This window comes from Carya illinoinensis, chromosome 15, assembly GCF_018687715.1.
Source record: "Carya illinoinensis cultivar Pawnee chromosome 15, C.illinoinensisPawnee_v1, whole genome shotgun sequence".
In the NCBI taxonomy this organism is placed as follows: domain Eukaryota; kingdom Viridiplantae; phylum Streptophyta; class Magnoliopsida; order Fagales; family Juglandaceae; genus Carya; species Carya illinoinensis.
Window position 1 is genome coordinate 42,413,493 of NC_056766.1, and position 22,692 is coordinate 42,436,184.

Below are 22,692 nucleotides of genomic sequence, written 5' to 3' on the forward strand. Positions count from 1 at the left end.
TCAGTTTGGTACCATAAACTCAAAAGGTAGTTTTATGTATAGAGAGGCTGATAAAACAAGAAACCCCAACATTACAAAGTACCTTTACACATAACTAGACATGATAGAAAGATAGACTCGACCAACTCGAAATGCCCACCCACTACTCACTAAAGAGACAAAACAAAAAGCTAGCTAACCCCATGCAGATGCAGCCACTTACATACGTAAATAAACCTCAACCTTCAACCTCAATCAACCTCTTCAATCTTCGGCCCTAGTCCTGAACTTGAACCAGTTGAGCGCCACCATCAGGCATGCCACCGCTGGGAGGCATATCTCCACCACCACCACCCTGATACATCTTAGCAATGATAGGACCGCATATCCCCTCCAACTCCTTCAGCTTGTCCTCGAGATCGTCCACCTCCGCCAACTGGTTCTTCTCCAGCCACTCCAATGCCTCGTTTACTGCCTTCTCGATCTTTTCCTTGTCTGCCGAGTCCAACTTGCTTGCGATCTTCTCATCTCGTAGTGTGTTCCTCATGTTATACGCGTAGTTCTCTAGCGTGTTCTTTGAGTCCACTTTCTTCTTCACCTCCTCATCCTCTGCCTTGTACTTCTCTGCATCTCGCACCAGCTTATCAATTAGCTTTCCCTTCTCGTTTGTGATGGTAATCTTGTTTTTCACACCAGCTGACTTGTCCTCTGCCGTGACATTCAAAATTCCATTCGCGTCTATGTCAAAGGTGACATTGATCTGAGGAACGCCTCTGGGTGCGGGAGGGATGCCAGAGAGCTCGAATTTGCCGAGAAGATTGTTGTCCTTGGTTCGAGCTCGCTCTCCTTCAGAGACTTGGATCAAAACCCCAGGCTGATTATCCAAATACGTAGAGAAAATCTGTTCTTTCTTCGTCGGAATCGTTGTGTTCCTCGGAATCAGCATTGTCATAACACCACCGACAGTTTCAAGCCCAAGACTAAGCGGCGTGACATCGAGCAGCAACAAGTCCTGCACCTTCTCGCTCTCTTCGCCAGTCAGAATCGCGGCCTGAACCGCAGCACCGTAAGCCACAGCTTCATCGGGGTTAATACTCTTGCAAAGCTCTTTCCCATTGAAGAAGTCCTGCAACATGTTCTGAATTTTGGGAATCCTCGTCGACCCGCCTACAAGAACCACCGCATGAACTTGGCCCTTGTCGATCTTCGCATCTCTCAAGCACTTCTCCACTGTCTCAATACATTGCCGGAACAAATCCATGTTCAATTCCTCGAACCTCGCCCTTGTGATCGTTGTGTAGAAATCAATCCCTTCGTATAGAGAATCAATCTCTATGGTAGTCTGCATCCTCGAAGACAGCGCCCTCTTGGCTCTCTTGCACGCATTCTTCATCCGTCTCAACGCTCCTGCCTTGCCACTGATATCCTTCTTGTACTTCCTCCGAAACTCGGCCATGTGGTGATTCACCAGCCTGTTGTCAAAATCTTCACCCCCAAGATAAGTATCACCCGCCGTCGCCTTCACCTAGAAAATACCCTTCTCGATCGACAACAGAGATACGTCGAAAGTGCCGCCACCAAGATCGAAAATGAGCACGTTCTGCTCACCTTTCCTCGTGCCCTTCTTAAAGTGGTAAAGCCACTTTTATGGACTTTTATGAGTAAAAAATAGTGGCTAGTTGACAACCTATATCAAGTTTGCGTTCACATTTGCAAGCTACCATCTTCCACCGCCAAAACCACTTTTATGGGTCAAAAATGGTGGCTAGTTGACAACCTATATCAAGTTTGTGTTCTCATTTCCAAGCCGCCATCTTCCACCTCCTTTAACTCCTATAAATACATGTTTTTGCTTTTAAAAATCTATCCTATTTTGAAAGAAAAATTTAGAGAAAGAGAGAGAGTTTTAGAGAGAAAAATAGTGAAGTTTCTCCTATATATTGTCTTTCCTTTTATAAGAAAGAGTGTATTTTTCTCCTTTTATAAGAGAGGGTATTGTCGATTGTGCTCTCCTTATTCAAGAAAGAAATTCTTGTAATCCTTTTGTTATAAGTGAAATTATTCTACAATTGGAATTCCTTATTATTATTTTTTATTCTTTCTCATTTCTACTTCAGTTGTAATTGTATGCCTTGTACCACAACGTCCTAACAGTGGTATCAGAGCATCAGGTTTATAGCCGATTTTCGTGCTGTAGTTAGATCCAGTTAGTGGAAATGAGGCATCTTCAATAATGGCGACGAAGTACGAAATAGAGAAGTTCAATGGGAATAATTTTTCATTGTAGAAAATGAGAATAAAAGCAATTTTGAGGAAAGATAATTGCTTGACGGCAATTGGAGATAGGCCCGATGAGATCACTGACGACTGTAAGTGGAATGAGATGGATGGCAATGCTATTGCTAATCTACACCTAGTACTAGCTGATGAAATATTGTCAAGTGTGGCGGAGAAAAAGACAGCAAAAGAGATATGGGATACTCTGACTAAATTCTTAAGAAGAAAACTCTACACTCTTCGGATGATGGAGTCAACTATGGTGACAGACCACATCTACACCCTCAACACTTTATTTTCACAGCTCACAGCAATGGGGCATAACATAGAGACGGGTGAACGTGCTGAAATTCTACTTCAAAGTCTACTTGATTCGTATGATCAACTCATCATCAACTTAACCAACAACATTGAAGTTCTAGTCTTCGATGATATTGCAGCTGTGGTTCTTGAAGAAGAAAGTCAGCGCAAAAGCAAAGAAGATAGACCAGGAGGTTCACAGCAAGCCGAAACTTTGGTAATGATGAGAGGGAGATCAACAGAACGTGGCCCCAGTAGGAGTCAAAATCAGAGTAGATCAAAATCCAGAAGTAAGAAGAATATCAAGTGTCATCACTATGGCAAGAAAGGGTACTACAAAAGGGAGTGTTGGCATCTCAAGAAGAACGAAGAAGCCAAAAGAAAAGGCCTTGAGTTGTCAAAAGCTCAGGGTTGTGTAGCAAGCACCTCAGATGATGGTGAAATTTTATACAGTGAGGCAACAACAGTTACTGAAGATAGAAGAAGATTCGCTGATGTTTAGCTTATTGACTCAGGAGCAACATGGCATATGACTCCCCAGAGAGAATGGTTCCATCAATATGAACCTTTCTCAGGAGGATCTGTGTTCATGGGAAACGATCATGTCTTGGAGATTGCTGGTATTGGTACCATCAATTTGAAGATATGTGACGGTACAATTCGCACCATTTAGGAGGTACGACATGTGAAAGGCCTGAAGAAAAATCTGTTGCCTTTAGGACAATTAGATAATAGTGGGTGTAAAACCCATATTCAAGATGAGATCATGAAAATAGTTAAAGGTGCGCTTGTAATGATGAAAGCGGAAAAGATAGCTGCAAATTTGTACATGCTTAAAGGAGAAACACAACAAGAAGGAGAAGCATCCACTGCGTTGGCAAATTCGGCAGAAGAATTAACAATGATGTGGCACCGTAAGCTTGGCCACATGTCGGAACGAGGTTTGAAGATTCTTGCTAAACAAAAGCTTCTTCCAGGGCTCAAAAAGGTTTCATTACCCTTTTGTGAGCATTGTGTTACTAGTAAGCAGCACAGATCGAAATTCAGTAGTTCCTCTGCTAGAAGTAAAGCTATCTTAGAACTAATCCATTCTGATGTTTGGCAAGCACCAGTTTTGTTCCTAGGATGAGCAAAATACTTTGTATCATTTATTGACGATTACTCCAGGAGATGTTGGGTGTATCCAATAAAAAATAAACCATATGTATTTCCAGTTTTCAAAATATTCAAAGCGCGGGTTAAGCTTGAATCTGAAAAGAAGATCAAGTGTTTAAAGACAGACAATGGAGGAGAATATACTGGTAGTGAATTTGATAGCTTCTGTCAACAAGAATGTATCAAAAGGTAGCTCACGGTGGCATACACTCCACAACAAAATGGAGTAGCAGAGTGGATGAACAGAACCTTGTTAGAACGAACAAGAGCAATGTTAAGAACTGCGGGAATGGCCAAGTCATGTTGGACAGAAGCAGTCAAGACTGCCTGTTATGTGATCAATCGGTCACCATCAACCGCAATTGATCTGAAAACGCCGATGGAGATGTGGACTGATAAGCCAACGAATTATTCTCACTTACATACATTTGGAAGTCCTGTTTATGTTATGTACAACACCCAAGAAACATCAAAGCTAGATCCAAAATCTAAAAAATATATTTTCTTAGGGTATGCTGATGGAGTTAAGGGGTATCGCCTGTGGGATCCCACTGCCCGCAAGGTGCTAATCAGCAGAGATGTTGTATTTGTAGAAGATAAGGTACAAGAAAAAGAAAATGATAGCGCTTCAAAAGAGAAACCAGAGACTACTACAGTTCAAGTTGAAGAAAAACAAGAATTAGAAGTTCCAGATTCTTCTGAAGCAATATCAGAGCACGAAGAACAAGAACAAGCTGAGTGTGCAATTCCACAAGTTTGACGGTCAACTCGGGAGAGAAGAGAACCAGCTTGGCACTCAGAGTACATCATGGAGGGAAATGTCGCATATTGTCTACTAACAGAAGATGGAGAACCGTCAAATTTTCATGAGGTTACAGATAGCCAAAAAGCTTCTCTGTGGATGGTTACAATGCAAGAAGAAATTGAAGCTTTCCATAAAAACAAAACATGGGATCTTGTACCACTACCACAAGGAAGGAAGACCATCGGAAACAAATGGGTTTACAAGATCAAACGAAATGGCAATGATCAAGTGGAGCGGTATTGTGCTAGATTGGTGGTGAAAGGATTCGCTTAGAAAGAAGGCATAGACTTCAACGAAATATTCTCTCCTGTTGTTTGACTCTCAACGGTTCGAGTAGTCCTTGTAATGTGTGCTACATTTGACTTGTACTTAGAATAACTGGACGTGAAAACTGTATTTCTCCATGGAGAAATTGAAGAAGAGATTTACATGCTCCAACCAGAAGGATTTGAAGAAAAAGAAAAAGAGAACGTGGTTTGCAGGTTGAAAAAATCTCTATACGGTCTCAAACAGGCGCCGAGATGTTGGTATAAGAGATTTGATTCCTTTATCATGAGCCTTGGATACAACAGACATAGTTCAGATCCTTGTGTTTACTACAAGAGATTTGGTGATGGTAATTTCATTATTATGTTGTTGTATGTTGACGACATGTTGGTAGCAGACCCCAACAAAGATCGTATTACAGACTTAAAGGCACAGTGGGTTAGGGAGTTTGAAATGAAGGACTTGGGACCAGCAAACAAGATTCTAGGGATGCAAATTTACCTAGACAGAAATAATAGGAAAATATGGCTTTCTCAGAAAATTATTTGAAGAAAATCTTGCGACGCTTCAACATGCAAGATTGTAAGCCAATTTCTACCCCTCTTTCTATTAATTTCAAGTTATGCTCAAGTATGAGTCATAGTAATGAAGCAGAGAGGATGGAAATGTCTCGAGTATCGTACGCATCAGCAGTGGGTAGTTTAATGTTCGCTATGATTTGTACAAGACTAGACATTGCACAATCAGTGGGAGTGGTTAGTCGATACATGGCGAATCCTGGTAAAGAGCATTGGAGTGCTGTGAAGAGGATCTTGAGATATGTCAAGGGTACCTCAAATGTCGCATTATGTTATGAAGAATCAGACTTTACTGTTAGAGGCTATGTTGATTCAGATTATGCAGGTGATCTTGACAAGAGCAAGTCCACTTCAGGTTATGTGTCTACTCTTGCTGGAGAAGCTATAAGCTGGGTTTCAAAATTGCAGTCTATCGTGGCTACTTCTACAATGGAGGCAGAATATGTCGCAGCTACACAAGCTAACAAAGAGGCAATATGGTTGCAAATGCTACTGGAAGAGTTCAGACACGTACAAGAGAAGGTTGATTTATTTTGTGATAGTCAGAGCGCTTTGCATCTGGCAAAAAATCCAGCAATTCATTCAAAGACAAAGCACATACGAGTTCAGTATCACTTCGTTCGTGAGAAGGTGGAAGAAGGAAGTGTGGATTTACAAAAAAATCCATACAAAAGACAACCTAGCAGATATATTAACAAAGCCAATTAATAATGACAAGTTTATTTGGTGTTGATCCTCCTTAGGCCTAGCAGATATGTAAGCAACATGGAGATGGAAAGTGTAGAAAAGATAGAAAGATTACAAAAGTGACTTTAAGTAGGAGATATATAGCGATAAAGCCACTTTTATAGGTAAAAAATGGTGGCTAGTTGACAACCTATATCAACCTTGCGTTCACATTTGCAAGTCACCATCTTCCACCGCCAAAGCCACTTTTATGAGTAAAAAATGGTGGCTAGTTGACAACCTATATCAAGGTTGCGTTCACATTTCCAAGCCGTCATCTTCCACCTCCTTTAACTCCTATAAATACATATTTTTGCTCTTAAAAATCTATCACATTTTGAAAGAAAAATTTAGAGAAAGAGAGAGAGTTTTAGAGAGAAAAATAGTGAAATTTCTCCTATATATTGTCTTTTTTTTTTTTTATAAGAAAGAGTGTATTTTTCTCCTTTTATAAGAAAATGTATTGTCAATTGTGCTCTCCTTATTCAAGAGAGAAATTCTTGTAATCCTTTTGTTATAAGTGAAATTCTTCTACAATTGGAATTCCTTATTATTTTTTTTATTCTTTCTCATTTCTATTTCAGTTGTAATTGTATGCCCCCTACCACAACGTCCTAACACTTCTTGTCTAGCCCGTAAGCGATAGCAGCTGCAGTTGGCTCGTTGATAATCCTCATAACATTGACCCTAGCGTCTTTCATGGCCTGCCTCTGCGAATCGTTGAAATAAGCCGGGACCGTGATCACTGTGTTCTTTATAGGCTGACCCAGAAAAGCCTCTACGATCTTCCTCATCTTCGCCAGTATCATGGAGGATATTTCCTCTGGAGTAAACTTTTTTTCTTTGCCCTTGTACCTGACCACGATCAGAGGCTTGTCGCCAGGACCAGGGATCACTTTGAAGGGCCAGAGCTTCATGTCGTTCTGGGCAGAAGGGTCTGAGTATTGCCGCCCGATGAGACGCTTGGCATCGTAAACTGTGTTCTCCAGGTTCATGGCCACCTGGTTCTTTGCTACATCACCGACCAGTCTCTCTGTGTCGATGAACGCTACATACGACGGGGTACTACGGTTGCCTTGGTCGTTGGGGATGATCTCGACGCGTTCGTTAACCCAAGCTCCTACGCAGTTGTATGTGGTGCCCAGGTCGATGCCTATACCTTTTTCAGGATTGGCCGCCATGTTAGGAACTCAGGAATCACACAACAACATAAAAAGGTTGGTCTCTATTTCAGAGCTTCGAAAACTGTTTTTGAGCTGCTTTGAGTCCGAGAATCTGGAGGTGAATCTAGCAGAGAAACCACAAATTTATAGTGTCTTCTAGAGAGAGATGTCTGAGAAAGTTCAGGAAAACTTGAGTCAAGAATCAGAGTGTGGGCTGGACCGCTGGAGGATTCTGGAGAATTTGAGTTTGGTTCTAGTGTGGGAATGAAGGTTAGATTCGAAAGACATTAGAGCTGAAGTTGATATAATTTACTAGAGTACCATTGTTTTGTAGGAGTGAATTACGGGGAACTAGGGAGGGTAAGTTGGAAATGTGGCTTTTACAATTTGAGTCAGTCAGACAGTGGCTTTTTTCGACGTGTGAGTAGAGTTAAGTGAAGAGGTGGCAACTTGCTTACGGATTGTTGTACACGTGGCTATCCGGTGGCCTACACGACAAAAGTACCAATTTTTCACTGTAAAAACTAAAAAATAAGAATAATTAGCCACGAAAATAAGAAAAATGTTAATTGTATAAAATAAACATTTAGACAAAAATTTATTTATCTATAAGTCGGCTATTAGAACTTTCATTGATTACTTTAATTATTGATTTAGACATAGGAAGCGTTTAATACAATTCAAGCTTTCCATGAGTTTTTGGTGTAGGTGACGACATGGATTGATGAGTGAGAAACACATATGGAAGGAATATTTAAGGTTGAGTTTTGTTACATATAAGTAAAGTCGCGTATTAATCTGCATACTAATACTGAATTTTTCGTATTTGAAATTTAAATTAGCATTACTTTCAATAAAATTGACTTTTTGACCAATCATATTACATTGATGCACATATTAATGCGCAGTTATATTTACAACTAGATTTATCCTTTAAGACATCTAAAAAATAAGCCCATCATGCTCATGTATCAAAGGTCCCAAGCCTAAGATGCTAGGGGCTAAACTACGAGCTCAAGGGCTGATTTTGTTGATATGTATTGTAAATAATGGGAATAGATATATTTCCTAGTGATTAAGAATGTGATCACTCTTATTTACACGAAAAATCTTCAAGATAAGTCTTAGAAATTAGTCGTTATCATTCTCGTCATGTTTTTATAAATAATACGTGAAGGTAATCCATTGACTATATTCATTTATATATTTATATTGAGATAATTTTTCTCTAACTTAAATATCAGAGTTCTACTAGACATCCTCGACCGTCCTCTCATTCCGTTGCAAATTATATGTGTTATTGGTTGTGTGAAACACGTCTTTAACAACTTCCAAAACAATTGATATGTTAAAAATTATAAAATTTAAATTAAAATAAATTGACAAAATGAATATTGTACATAAAATTATAAATACATACAACACTACTCAAAAAATAAATTATAAATTAATGCGATACGTTATATTATAAATATGTATATCTATTAACCCTTCTCTTTTTCAAAAAGGAAAAATAAAATAAAAGCTAATTGAAAAATAAAAAATAAAATATATAGACAATATCACTCCCTCGCATTGTATAGCTCTGTAATTAATATTTTGGTCTCTTTTACTTGTCCTTTCTATCAACAAACCTAATGTCATACGCCTTCAAATGTGACTTTATATGTTCAATGAGCAAAGAATGTAACGTGTGCTAATTGTTCCACCCACGACTCGAGTGACGAATTTCGGCAAGAGTTGTCAAAGATGCACGAGTCCCCGTCCACCATAAAGTTATAATAAGGAAGTAAAAGGAAAAAAAGAAGAAAGTGACGAGACAAATCAAGACAAATGGATAAAGTTGAGGAATGCAAGTAAGACACAACTAGGAGAAATGATGAAATGATATAAACCTAACATTCCTCACTCCCTAAGCCTCCATATAAGGGAGGAATCAGGATTAGAGGAAGGGCACTCTTGCAATGGGATTGAGGGATTTCTTCTTCAAACTCACTACAAGAGACTAGAGATTTTCTCTAGGCTAAAAGTGTCATTAATCCCCATTATATTGTAACATACGAGATGTTATAAAAGACTATAAAATATTTTAATCATAATAGATTTACCTTCTAAACGACATGTTGATGTAGGTTTTGTGTCAAACTATGTAAGTCCGTACGTATCATTTTTTTTTTTTTTTTAACATTTTATGTAAGTCCGTACGTATCATTTTTTTTTTTTTTTACATTTCATGTAAGTCCATACATATCATTTGTTTTTTTACATTTCATGTATTCTTTTATTATCTACTGCTCTAGATGTACGTACGAGTATCGTTTTGACGCCCTAAATTGCAATCATAGACTTCACACTAAATCATTTACACTTGAATCGTCATTGTGGGCTGAGATGACTCTTTCCTCCATTCTAGCCTATTGTATGATTTTATGCATTAACACATAGCTATCAATCTTCACACATGCTGAAATAGATAACTCCCTCCAAATTTCATGTCTGTTTAAATTTCTTTCTAAAATAAATAAGAGATTATTCAAGGATGATTAAAAGTGTCGAGAAATAAGAAATGATTGAAACTAATAAAAAGTGCATTTAAACACAAAAACGGCGTGAAATACCGACATACACTCGTATATATAATATACATATGGGTATACACATAAGGAAAATGCAGATAAAAGAGTATAAAACAGGTTCATGCGGTATTTCTGATCCATGTCTAGATTTACAAGTAATATAACTCTAGCTAGCTGAATGCCATAGTTGGAGACAGTAGCCAATTGAGAATTGAGATGTACCGTAAGTTACAAACTGCTTCTCCAAGTCCTCAACAAAGAAAACTTCGGATGCCTACTTCCCATATACAATGTAGGAGAAAGGAAGTTATCCACAATCACTTAAAGAGTCTTTTACATATATAAAGAGAAATCACAACAATCCAGTAATTACTAAAACCAGACTGTTTGTTATCCTGCAGTTTACTCAGAGGATACCATATTAGTTGTGTTCTCTTCCATTCTCTCCGTTTTAGTCGTTAATAACAGATGTAGCTAAACTCAGAAGCTCATGTTTTTAGCTAAACATGCCTAAGTCTTTTCACATAAAACAAATAAGTAATGTTAAATATAGTTTTAATTAGAGTGTGGAAGTCTCGCGCGTTACTTTGGAAGAAAAAGTGAGATTCAATTTGGTTAGGATTGTGCTCGAGTTGATAGTGGCATTTCCCTTTGGTTAGAAGGTAAAATTTGAGGGAACAAATTATACTTGTGTCATATTTATACAATCCAATTCATCTGTATCTCTTTAGAAAAAATATTTTAACCACAAATAGATCTCACAAAATATTAAGAAGAAACTTAAAACAATAAATAAGAATAATAATAGAATCAAGAATGACTTTGGACTCAATTCATGAAAGAATGAAGATCTGATTTGAGGCAAGATCCAACCTCCATACAAGAACATGCTAATCTCCAAGATCTATAGAGCACTACTATTTCCCCTTTTATACTAAACATACAACACAACGTTTAATAGAATGGTAAAATACATCGTTTTATTAACTTCTACATGCAAACTCTAACATGTTAAGTGTCGTGTCTTATTAAAGTTAAACGTTCCGTTTTACTTCATAATCCATTCTTCGACTGCTAGCTTTCAAATTCAATTGTTGCTTCTTCCCGTTACATAAAATAAAAATAAATTTACAAATTAATAGGCATAATGTAATAAGTTAAATTGTAAAATTATTTTTATTATAAAATAAATCTAATGAATATGAAGTCATGTTAATTTATAAATTTACTTTTATGAATTTTTTTGTGATCATAATATTTATATTTTTTAATAATAGTCTTGTGAGAGGGGTTATTCTCGAAGCCAGGTTGGGTCCAACAGGCTCAGACCACGGAGCCCAAGAAGGCCATGGGCCCAAGAGCGAGAAAGACGCTAGGCTAGACCGGCCTAGGAAGCCTGGCAACAAGAGCGACTGGAGAGCACGTGCCAATTGGAAACTAACTAACATCCTTACTGGCTGACAGGCCTCTACAAGCAAAGATAGGAACAGTCCTTGCCCCAAAGCCCTAGCGGCTAAACATGTCCAGGAATGGGGCAAGCTTGATTGAAGACGCACTGCATTAAATGGGACACAGAGGAGAGCACGCCACAGCTAGGGCCATGCCGCATTCAATGCTCTCCGGGGGCAGGCACGCAATGACGTGCTTCCTAGAGCGCTAATGGTTGACACACTCTGGCTTGGCAAGGAAGCTGACAGTAAATCTAACCTGATTATGGACTGGCACCCTAATATTCCTCTCACTGGTTGAGCCCGAGCCAAGTATAAATACCCTTATCTTCACTGAGGAGGGGGGAACTTCTACTTCTTTCTCTAATTTTCCTTCTGGATACTTTGCTCTCTTACTCTTTATAGCAATCTTGAGAATCGTTTATTGATTTTAACATTAGAGGTGTCCCATACCATCCTAAGCCCTCATTTCTTCTTGATTGTAGATTATGGTGTTGGATTTCCATGAAACCATTCAAGCTGCAAAACACGATATCAAGAAGTCTCATCTTTTTATAAAAAAGAATGCTTCTGACCTATACCTCTAGAAACTATATGTATCATTATTCAAATCAAATTAAAATTACACAAAGCAAAATGAAAGGAACCAAGATATAGCACATGACGAAAGGATTTGGCAAAAAGGTTTTTTCTAGATCTGGCAAAAAGGCACAGAATCATCGTTCATTTCTTTGGATGTGAAAGAAAGCCAACACGAGGGGTTTGGCTGAACCCAGTAGCACCACTACTTCGTTAAAAACCCACCGAACGAAGATCGGCCGAATGAATACTTGGCAGAAAATTTCAAGGTGACGTAGATTATTACACGTGGCCAGACCGTGTAGTCCCAAACCCAACCCCGGCCACCAGTCACTGACAGCAGTTGGATTGTAGGACGATTGAAAGCCGAAGTTGACCGGCACGTGTGGGTTCGAGTGAGTTGCTGTCGCGTTGAGATTGTGTGGACCATAGCCTGTAACCGGAAATAGTTAGGGCAAACCGGCTAAGGAGTTGAAACTCCAAACACCCTCTGGTCTTTGTTTGTTTGAAAACGGTGGGCTTTTTGTGAGAAAAAGTAAAAAGTTTTTTAAGGAAGCAAATGGAATTTTTAAAATAGTCGTACTTGCAGCTTATTATAAGTATAAAATTTTATCTTTTATTTTTATCTATTTTTTTATTATTTTTAAATATTTTTAAAAAATAAAAATTATATCAATATATTAAAAATTTCTTTCTTAATCATTTAATAATAATAATAAAAAAATAACTAAGAGATAAAATAGAACAATCACTAACAGAGGCATAGTAGCTTCTCTCTTTTTGAAAAGATTTAAGTTGGCTATTTATAATTTACAGTCCGAATGACCCTTTTTTATATGACGTGTGATGGCACGCAATTTATTTATAAAATACATAAACACAAAAGTGGAGAGGAAAATTGGTTTTACTCTTCATTTTTTGTGTTTTCAAACAATATATTATTTTGAGTTAGTTTTTTGTTTAATTTTTTAATAAATCACGTGGTACCATATAGCAGTGTCACGTTAAGAGGATTATCTGAATGGTAAGCGATAAGTTTTAGATGATCTAATAACAGTACTTATATATTTAAAATGTAAGTCTATAGCCAATAGAGGATTTTAAAAAAGGCAATTGAAGGTGATCATAATATCATCATATCCACTTAAACTAGACATAAGTCACATAATAGATCTAAACGACTAGAAGTTGAACAAGAATTCATATTTGGATAAAAAATCTAGTTGCAAGTATAATTGTGCACTAATATGTACATCAATCTATTGTGATTAGACAAAAAAGTAGATTTTATTAAAAATAGTATTAATTTAAAATTTAAATATGAAGGAATCAGTATTGATACGCAGATTAGTACGTAACTTTACTTGTATGCAGTAAAATTCTATTTGGATTTGAATTCAATAAATCATACATGCTAGGTTAAAGATTAAAAACATACAATATCTAGATGTTTGAGAAAAATATTTGTGAGATTTATTTTAATTTTAATTTTATGAAAAAGTTTAAAATCAATTTGATGATCTTTATATTAATAACTATTATATTAGAAGTTTTAAATGTTATGTTTTTATCACTTAAAATTGGTATTCGAGACCAGAACTACCAGATATGTAATTTGAGCAACAAAAACATACATTACATATTTGGATATAAATAATATTAAATACAGTCGTAGAATGTGCAAGTTACACGTAATTCTTTTGAAAATAAGAAGATTTACTATTAAAAAATTAAATTTTTTGATATAAATTTGTGTTTACTCAATTTTTTAAAGGAATTGTGTAATGCTTATGTATTCTATGACTGTAAATTTAATTTCTTTTTCAATATTTGAGATAAAATTTTATGAGATTTATTTGAATTTTTATTTTTTTTAAAAGCTTACTTTTTATATTTGATTAATTAGAGAAATCGAGACAAATTATTAGAAAAAATGTATTTCAAGAATATTTAAAAAATAATTTGGAATAAAAAAGGGGAAATTTCGTAATCCAACGGACGACACACGGACGCACAGCGGCACAGTCACTCACCTAAACAGATACAAGGGTTTGCTTTTCCGCTCCATCGGCCTCTCTTCCTTTCACTTCTCTTCTTTTCTCTCTCGCAGAAGAGAGAGAACCCAGAAGCCGCTCTCTCTAAAAATCTCTCTATCTGATATCTGTTTCTTCTGATTCAGCGTCTCGGGCAGCTGAATCTTCTCGCTTTTCAAGTTCTTAATCGGGCGGCTGAGATTGTTTTCCATTTTCATCTGAGCGAAAGATCCGAGGTATGCAGCAGGGTGATCAGACGGTGCTGAGCTTGAGACCTGGTGGTGGCCGCCCCGGCAGACTCCTTGGTCCTTCTTCTTCATCCTCTTCCAATTCTGCCACTTCTTTCGGTTCTTTTTCCTCCGATCTTCCCCTCCTCCGTCCCCATGGCGGCGCTTCTCCTTCTTTCTCTCTGAAGGTCTACATCCAATCCCAGCTAATCTTTTTGGATCTAATTCTTCTTAATATATAGTTATTGGTTTTTATTTTGTTTGCTTACTACTGTTTCTTATTGGATTTGGATATGAGTTGCCCTTATTCTTACTTTGGTGGAGGAACTTACACTGAAAAATATACTGGTTTTGTTGTTTGAATTGAGCTCTGTGCTGGGATGGGTTGGGCTCCGTGAAATTCTCGATCTTTTTTAGGGCTTACGTATGTATATGAGAGATTTATATACTTTTATTATGGTTCTTATACAAATAAAGGGCTTTATGATTGATTTGGAAATTATGGGGTTACTGTTAGCTATTTTTATTCTCTCTTTTCGGTAAGAATTAGGGTGGGAATAAATACAACTGCTTTTGGTACTGTTTGATTTGCGTTTGGAAATCCCTGTTTTGCTTTCAGGGGCCTAAAATGTGTGACGCTTTACTTTCTAAAAGTGAGAAGGGCGCTTTAAATACGCAAGCCCGAGTATCACTTTTGCTATCTTATCTTCTTATCATCTATTAATTACCGGGAGAATGCCTTTCAAGCATCAAAACGAGTTTACGAAGTTGAGGCCATCATTAGAGGGCTTAATGCGATGCTATAGTTTAGGGTAATGTCCTAATTCTTGGTGGGCCACTCAGTATGTGTACCTGCTGTAAATATGGACAGACAGCAATATGTAGGCTTTAGGTGGGCATGCAGTGAGTTCCGTGTTGCTCACAAAGGACCTACAAACATAGACGTCAATATGGGGGATTTGGATGGAATAGAGCAAGCTCGTTTTAGGATACAAGAATCAGGTCTATGGCGGTTGGTGGTTCTCTCTTTTGTAGTCGGTGTGGCACACACATCAGAATTTTCTTGTTTTTTGATCTTTCTTGACTTGTGTTAAGACTTGGCAACCTGTTGAGTGTTTTTTTTATTTTTTTATTTTTTGGAGTGTGCATATACTAGGTAATGAGGCAAGACAATTGGGATACTTGCAGCAGTTATTTTATGGGTAAACTTAGTATGTCAATGTGTATGACCATGCGATTTATACCATCTTGTTATGGGTTATAGTTAACTCAACTGTTCATGCATGAATTCCTTCCTCTTACCTTGAACTTCTCTTTACAGCTTATTTATATTCTATGCTGCCTATTGAACTATAATATGGTTGAAGCTTCTTGACTCCTTAGTTGTTTTGTTGTTGTAGAGTGGAGACTTGAGGTTTGAGGGTCGTGAGCGTGTGCGGTACACCCGTGATCAGCTGTTGCAGCTTAGAGAGGTAATATGTTAATAACTTCCAGCTGTTGCAGCTTAATTATTTTCCCTTTCCCTTTCCTTTTTTTCACTATCCTCTCGGCTACTCTGTTTTGTATTAGTATTCTTAATATGTTATCGTCGTCTTCTTGTTTCACTTGTACCACCATACTTATGGGTCATATGAGGAGAGAGTTGATCGTCATTTTCTGAGCAGTTGCATTTACTATCATTTATGTTCATTGAATGCTTGATTATTATACTTTTTTTCTTCCTGCAGGCTGTTGAAGTCCCTGATGATGTTCTAAAGATCAAACGAGAAATCGAAGCTGAGTTTTTTGGTGAAGAACAAAATTGGGGTCGTGGAGAAACCAATGTGAGTTTCTGACCAACTTCGAACACGGATGATTAGTGTTGTTAAAAGCTCCAGTTGCGCTTAAAAGCCTTATGGTGCCTAGGCACAAAGTTATTGAAATAAAGTTCATGATTTTATATATAGGTCAAGTCATTTATGTTCTTCAAGTTTGCTAGATAGGCATTCTAGCATGCAGGATCATACTTTGGAATCCTTGGTGAGCATAATGTGACGTAATTAAACTGTCAGAATGTTCCATATTCTAATTGATTGGTTTGACTTCTAAATAAAGAGCAAACAAAATCAAAGTGCTCTTTTAAAAATTGCATTTTTTCATATTTTTTTTGTTTAAGCGGAAAAGACTCTGATCTCCTGAAATGCTGTATGGTGTAATTGAATTTAAAAATTGAGTTGTAATGACTTGACGGACCAACAGTAAACTTTAATTGGCCAATAACTTCAAACCTAGGTTTTTTTTTTTCCTCAATAAAAAAATGAAAGTGTGAGTTTTAGTGCTTTGCCATTTTTTTTTAAAGCATGATTGCTTGCTGCGTTTTGCATGTAAGAAAAAAGTTCCGCACTTTTTTTCTTTGAAGCAAGAACCATTTTCCTCTGGCTCTTTGCACTATAAGCACAGCTAGGCATGCCTTTAACGGCACTGGGGAAAACTTGCTGACAAATTGAACGAAGGCCCAAAAATTCTCTCTTTAGAGAAATTGTATATGAGTGAGTGTTTGTAAGTTCTGTGCATTCATAATATGCGATAGCAACGATGATATTATTCATCTTCTATTTAGCTTTGAAGTTTTCCTACATTCATCTCTTGTGAATGGTTTTATTATGCATAATCTTTTTTTTTTTAATTTCTTCTCCAGTCCCCTCAGAATCCTCAGAGCCGTTCTTCTGAGCCAGATAATCGTGACTGGCGTGTTCGATCTGCACAGTTTCCTACCTCTGGAGAGAGCAGGGAATTTGGTGGCCGATTTGACTCCAGACTGCAGGAAGACAATCAATTTAACCGCCAAGACCAACTCAACTCTCAATTTGGGAGGGCCCAGATCTCTTCCAACCAAGGGGTAAGCTATGTATAAGAAATATAATTATTGCCTCTTTATGTTTGGGCTTTTGAAATCCTATTGGCATGAGCTTCACCATAGAGTATTTTTTGAACTGTTACACTGATTGAAGTTGATATCTACTTGGGTGTTGCATCCAAAATTTCTTATGGTATGATAATAGACAAACAAAAGTATGTTGTGTCATTACTTGTGAAATATCTTGTTATGGGTGATATTTGTTTATTTAATTCGACGATGAAGTACTTTTTTTTTGTTGCATACAGCCATAAGTTACTGCTGATATGAAAAAAAAATTATTTTACTACATACGGAACATCTCCTAGACTATATGGGTCACGTGGTTTTCAGTAGTTCATTCTGTTGTGCTCAGTGAAGGAACTGCAAGTTGCACATTCTTTCTATCCCATTGTTCTAAATGAAGTTTTAACTTCTACCATAACATTTCTTTAGTGTTGGTCTCCCACAAATGCTTTCTGTAGCTCCTTTCTGCGATAGTGTTGCTTCCAGGGCAAGAATGTGTATATCATTTATTGGTCATTCTTAACTCTCAATAAGGTGTTGAGAGTTTTTTTTTTTGAAAAAAAATTGGCACTGGGTGCCTGGGACAAAGTCTTGACTAATTCCAGGGGTGCACATTGAGATTCTTGCGTGGTATGTACTAGTTTTGCATAATATGTTTGGTAATGTTTTGATTTTCATGTCGTTAAACGTACCTGATCAACTTGATCATGTAAAGTGTACACCTAAATACCCTAATCTAAACTGCTTTTACAATGTGCTCATTTAAAATTCTGTCTTTTTATATTCTTGGCTCTCATGGATTTTGCATGGTTATTGGTTTTGTTTTTTTGTTTTGTTTTTTTTTTTAATTTTTATTTTTTTTTATTATTATTACCAGGGAGGACCTGCTCCTGCTTTAGTCAAGGCTGAGGTGCCATGGTCAGTAAGAAGGGGAAGTCTTTCTGAGAAGGATCGGGTCTTGAAGACTGTAAAGGGGTAATTTACCATGTAGATCTTTTGTTTTAATAGTTGCATAATATGTCTTTTCTGTATTGTGTACTGATGTTTTTTTGTTTACTAGTAAGAATTCATTAAAAAGTGCAAAAGTACAATCCAAGTGCAATGAGATTTGTACAAGAGTCATCTTGGCCAAGTGTAATTGGCCTTTTAGGGCTGGTATATGGGAAAATCTTAGAAGGGGTTGGGGGCTTTTTTCTCGTTTTGTCAGTTTGCGGTGGGTGATGAGTTGATTGATGCTTGGTGCGGTGGTTCTTCATTTTGTTTAGTATTTCAAAGCTGTAAGTTGGCTTTGGTAGCAGAAATTGTGCATTTCTCAAGACAAAAGATCATAGCAGAATATTAATTTATCGGATAGTACATGATTGGGAGGAAATCTCTTCAGTATGCATCAAGTATATTCTGTAAGGGTGGGAGGATAAAATGTGGGATTCCTTCCTAAAAACGAACAAACAAGGTCAAATCTTTCAACCATGCATTCATCCATCAAGCTGGATTTTCATCCCCTCGGAAGATTTTATGAAGGAACAAGGCTCTTTCGAGGGTTGGGTTTTTTTGTCGTATAATAAACCCTGAGAAGATTTTTTTTGGGTAAACCTTGGGAAGATTCTTATGAAGGACATTATGAGAAAAAGACAGATCTTCATAATGGTGTGGTTTTGTATTGTAATGAACCAAAGAAAGTCTCCAAAGGGACCAGTTAAAGATACAATTGGAGCCCTTGGAATCATTATAAAGGGCAAGAAATTCTCCCTCTCAAGTAATGTGGGATCCCATTCACTACCATTCTATTCACAATCTGGGGTGTGCAAGTGGAGTAGAGAGTATCGATCATCTCTTGCTAGACTGTGAGGTGACTAGAGAGTTATTGGTAGGGACCTTTCTTCTTTTTGGGTTTGAGTGGTCCATGACCCAACAGGTGGTAGAGATGTTGATGTGTTGGAAAAACCTTGAGGATGGCTAGAGGACAATGTTAGAGTTGAAAACCATTATGCTCTAATCTCTTCATAGTTGGATGGTTGCCCATAATAGTTTTTAATTTGCTAGCATATAGAGGTTTTATGCACTTTTGTTCTTTTTCATCATCTAGTTAGTCGGGTGTGTTTCTCTTGTATACCTCGTGTAAATGGGTTGCATCCCTCTGGGCTATTACTAATATTGATTTTACCCATAAAAAGTGCTTTCACTTTATGAATTAGTCAGAGTGATGTGGATTGTTTAAAAGTTGGAGTAAATAGGAACAAAGTATTGTCAACTATGATTTCTCCAATATTGCTGACCAGATTTTTGGTACTCCAAAATTTGAAACTCTGGGGTATGCTATCTGGAATTCGTGAATGCTGCTGGAAAATGCTTTAGGATCTTGAATGTTAAAAGTAATCTACTCTAGCTCGGTTATGTAAAATGGTCGCATGCTAGTTTTGCAAGGAAATTTCCGATTGAGCAATCTAATGCATGAATTCTATCCCTGCACAATGATGAACATTTGCCTAAGATAAGAATACATAATCCAAGATAAGACAAGGACAAATAAACCTTTATTACTTAGCAGAAAAAATCAGTAAACATACATGTCAAACCATCAGCTGTCTTGTCCTAAAAAAGAAAAAAGAAAAAAAAACCTCTTAAAAACTTATTACCTCTCCTCTTTATTGGTGACTTAAGCTTTTGAGGTTGACAGGGATTAATTTCAATTCATGTGCAGAATTTTGAACAAACTTACCCCTGAGAAGTTTGATCTGCTCAAGGGTCAGCTCATTGACTCCGGCATTACATCAGCTGATATCTTGCAGGTCTTGAAATTTAATAATTCACATATTTATAGCCCCCACCCAAGTAGTGTTATTGTTTACTTCTACCTTGTGTCTTAAATTCCACTCACAATTAACTTGCTGCACAGGAGGTTATTTCGTTAATATTTGAGAAAGCTGTGCTGGAACCCACATTTTGTCCTATGTATGCACTTCTGTGTTCTGATCTTAATGAAAAGCTTCCACCATTCCCATCTAATGAACCTGGTGGTAGAGAAATTACGTTCAAGCGAGTCCTCTTGGATAATTGCCAGGAGGCTTTTGAAAATGCTGGCAAATTGAGGGAAGAAGTGAGGCAGATGACTGCACCTGAGCAAGAGATGGAACGGAGGGATAAAGAGAGATTGATCAAACTTCGGACTCTTGGAAACATCCGTTTAATTGGAGAGCTCCTGAAGCAGAAGATGGTACCTGAAAGGATTGTCCACCACATTGTTCAGGTTCTCAATTACCCATCTTTGTTGCTTGATCTCTAAATTTTTAAATGTGCTCTCAACTTTTGATACTTTGAAATATCTTTACTGTCATTAATATTGCTTTTGGTCGCTTACTTATGGGAAACAGGAGCTTCTAGGACCACCTGGTAGCAAGTCCTGTCCTGCTGAGGAAAATGTGGAAGCCATATGTCAGTTCTTCAACACCATTGGTAAGCAGCTTGATGAGGGTGCAAGATCACGGCGCATTAATGACATATACTTCAGCCAATTGAAGGAACTGAGCACAAACCCACAGCTGGTCCCACGCCTGAGGTTCATGCTTCGTGATGTTCTTGATTTGAGAGCAAACAATTGGGTCCCCAGGCGTGAAGAGGTTGACATCTTATTATCATCATTATTTATATATAGATAATCAGCTGGTATTACTTATAAAAAAACAAAAAAAAAGATAATCAGCTGGTATGAATATATGTAAATTTGTGTTGGATTGTAACTTCTAATCATTTCTTTACTACCTTGTCTTTTGCAGGTAAAAGCGAAGACCATCACTGAAATACATTCCGAAGCGGAGAAAAATCTTGGATTGCGTCCTGGTGCTACTGCAAGCATGCGGAATAGTCGTGGTATTATTTCTGGTGCTCAAGGGAATACCAGCCCTGGGGGTTTCCCCATAACCCGACCTGGTTCTGGGGGTTTGATGCCTGGAATGCCAGGAACCAGGAAGATGCCTGGGATGCCTGGATTTGATAATGACAATTGGGAGGTACCTCGCAACCGTTCAATGTCGAGGGGTGATGCTTCAGTTTTGCAGCCTGCTGGACGTGGTCAGTCACCAGTAATTGGGAAGGCGGCACTGAACACAAGGCTGTTACCTCAGGGTAGTGGCGGCTTTATAAGTGGGAAGACCAGTGCCCTATTGCAGGGCAGTGGGCCCCTTCCTGCTCGTCCTCCCAACTTTGGTTTGGGTGCTGATGAGCCTGCACCCCAGGTCCCTGTACCTGCTAAACCTGTTCCTGCTGCATCTACACTTCCACTCGCTGAGAAGCCACTGGCTCCAGCTGCAAGGTTGAATGTGGATGATCTTCAGAGAAAAACAATCTCTCTTCTGGAGGAATATTTCAGCATCCGGCTTTTGGATGAAGCATTACAATGTGTGGAGGAACTAAAGTCTCCAGTGTACCATCCCGAAGTTGTCAAGGAAGCGATCTCCCTTGGACTAGAGAAAAGTCCTCCATGTGTTGAAGCAGTCGCCAAGCTTCTGGAGTATTTGCTTGCTAGGAAGGTTATCACAGCTAGAGATATAGGGACTGGATGTTTGCACTATGGTTTAATGTTGGATGATATTGGCATAGACTTACCTAAAGCACCAAATAATTTTGGTGAAATTATTGGGAATTTAGTTTTGGCTGGGGGATTAGATTTCAAGGTGGTGAAGGAGGTTCTTAAGAAGGTAGAAGATGATCGGTTTCAGAAGGCTGTTTTTGAAGCAGCTGTCCGAGTTGTTAGTTCCTCTCCGGCTGGGCGCAGTGTGTTGCACTCACAAGCATCTGATATTGAGGCTTGCCGGAGTTTGTTCCAGTAAGCCTAATATAGAACTAGACATACTTCTGAATGAGGAGAGCAATTTGCCCTACAATATGTGATAAGGTGGAGCTGCAAAAGCAGGTATTTTTATCAAGTTGTATATTTTTTTTTTTTTCCCGAGGTCATAGCAGTGTGTTGTTGAGGAAAGAAATCAAACCATAAATGCCATGGATGTTGTTCTCGAGTTTGGCTAATCATGTGCCTCCACATAGCTCGAGAAGAGTGGCCCTTTAAGGGTTCCAGTTGTTTTGTATTCGATTAGTTTTTTCCAATCAATTTTTTATTGTCTTGACTGAGTAATTTTAGTTTATTGTTAAACTTGATAGATCATAAATGCCGCGTTTTACCTTTCACTTCAGAGGAAACCCGATCATTTCTTGATCTCCATACTTTCTTAAGATTTGACCGTCTTTTTCCTTCTGTGGGGTTCTGTTGTTGGTTGGCATGGTGCTTTTTGTACTCTTCATGTGGCTAGGTTTCCAGGGTTGGTGTTTTATTCAGTTATATAGCATTCATTGCCCTTTTAACCCTCGTCTTCGTCTCTTGATGTGGTATTAAACAAGTGAAACTATTTATCAACTCTTATTTATCTACCATTGGCAACTCGGCAAGGCATATGCCCCCTGTAATATGTAATGTATAGCCTGCTATTGTATGTAATTCTCCATGCAAGACAAGCAATAGAACTTTTGGAAAATAAGAAATGGACTTGATGTGTTTTACATGGATAGATAAGAGTAACAGGTGAGTTTGAGTTGGCTAAACAAGTAGGCAAAAATCTTCATCACAACAGAAGCTCCAACAGGTGTTCATCTTGGCTTATCTGTGAGATATTTGATAAATGAGATG

The 22,692-nt window shown here is 37.8% G+C and overlaps 1 protein-coding gene, 1 non-coding gene and 1 pseudogene across 2 annotated transcripts; 2 read left to right on the forward strand and 1 right to left on the reverse strand.

Annotated features, from left to right (window-relative positions):
* Positions 1–69: 69 nt before the first annotated feature.
* On the reverse strand, positions 70–7,458 carry LOC122297214 (annotated as a pseudogene).
* A 6,424-nt stretch (positions 7,459–13,882) lies between these two features.
* LOC122296145 (eukaryotic translation initiation factor-like) lies at positions 13,883–22,143 on the forward strand. Its single transcript, XM_043105595.1, has 9 exons — positions 13,883–14,301; positions 15,514–15,585; positions 15,841–15,936; positions 16,791–16,991; positions 17,893–17,990; positions 19,717–19,804; positions 19,912–20,262; positions 20,387–20,632; positions 20,789–22,143. Exons 1-9 carry the CDS (start codon positions 14,125–14,127, stop codon positions 21,839–21,841), a joined length of 2,382 nt encoding a protein of 793 aa, XP_042961529.1. The 5' UTR covers positions 13,883–14,124; the 3' UTR covers positions 21,842–22,143.
* Positions 14,951–15,055, forward strand: LOC122298045. The gene has a single exon (XR_006239101.1). It is a non-coding gene; the product is annotated as a small nucleolar RNA snoR103 (small nucleolar RNA).
* Positions 22,144–22,692: the final 549 nt, after the last annotated feature.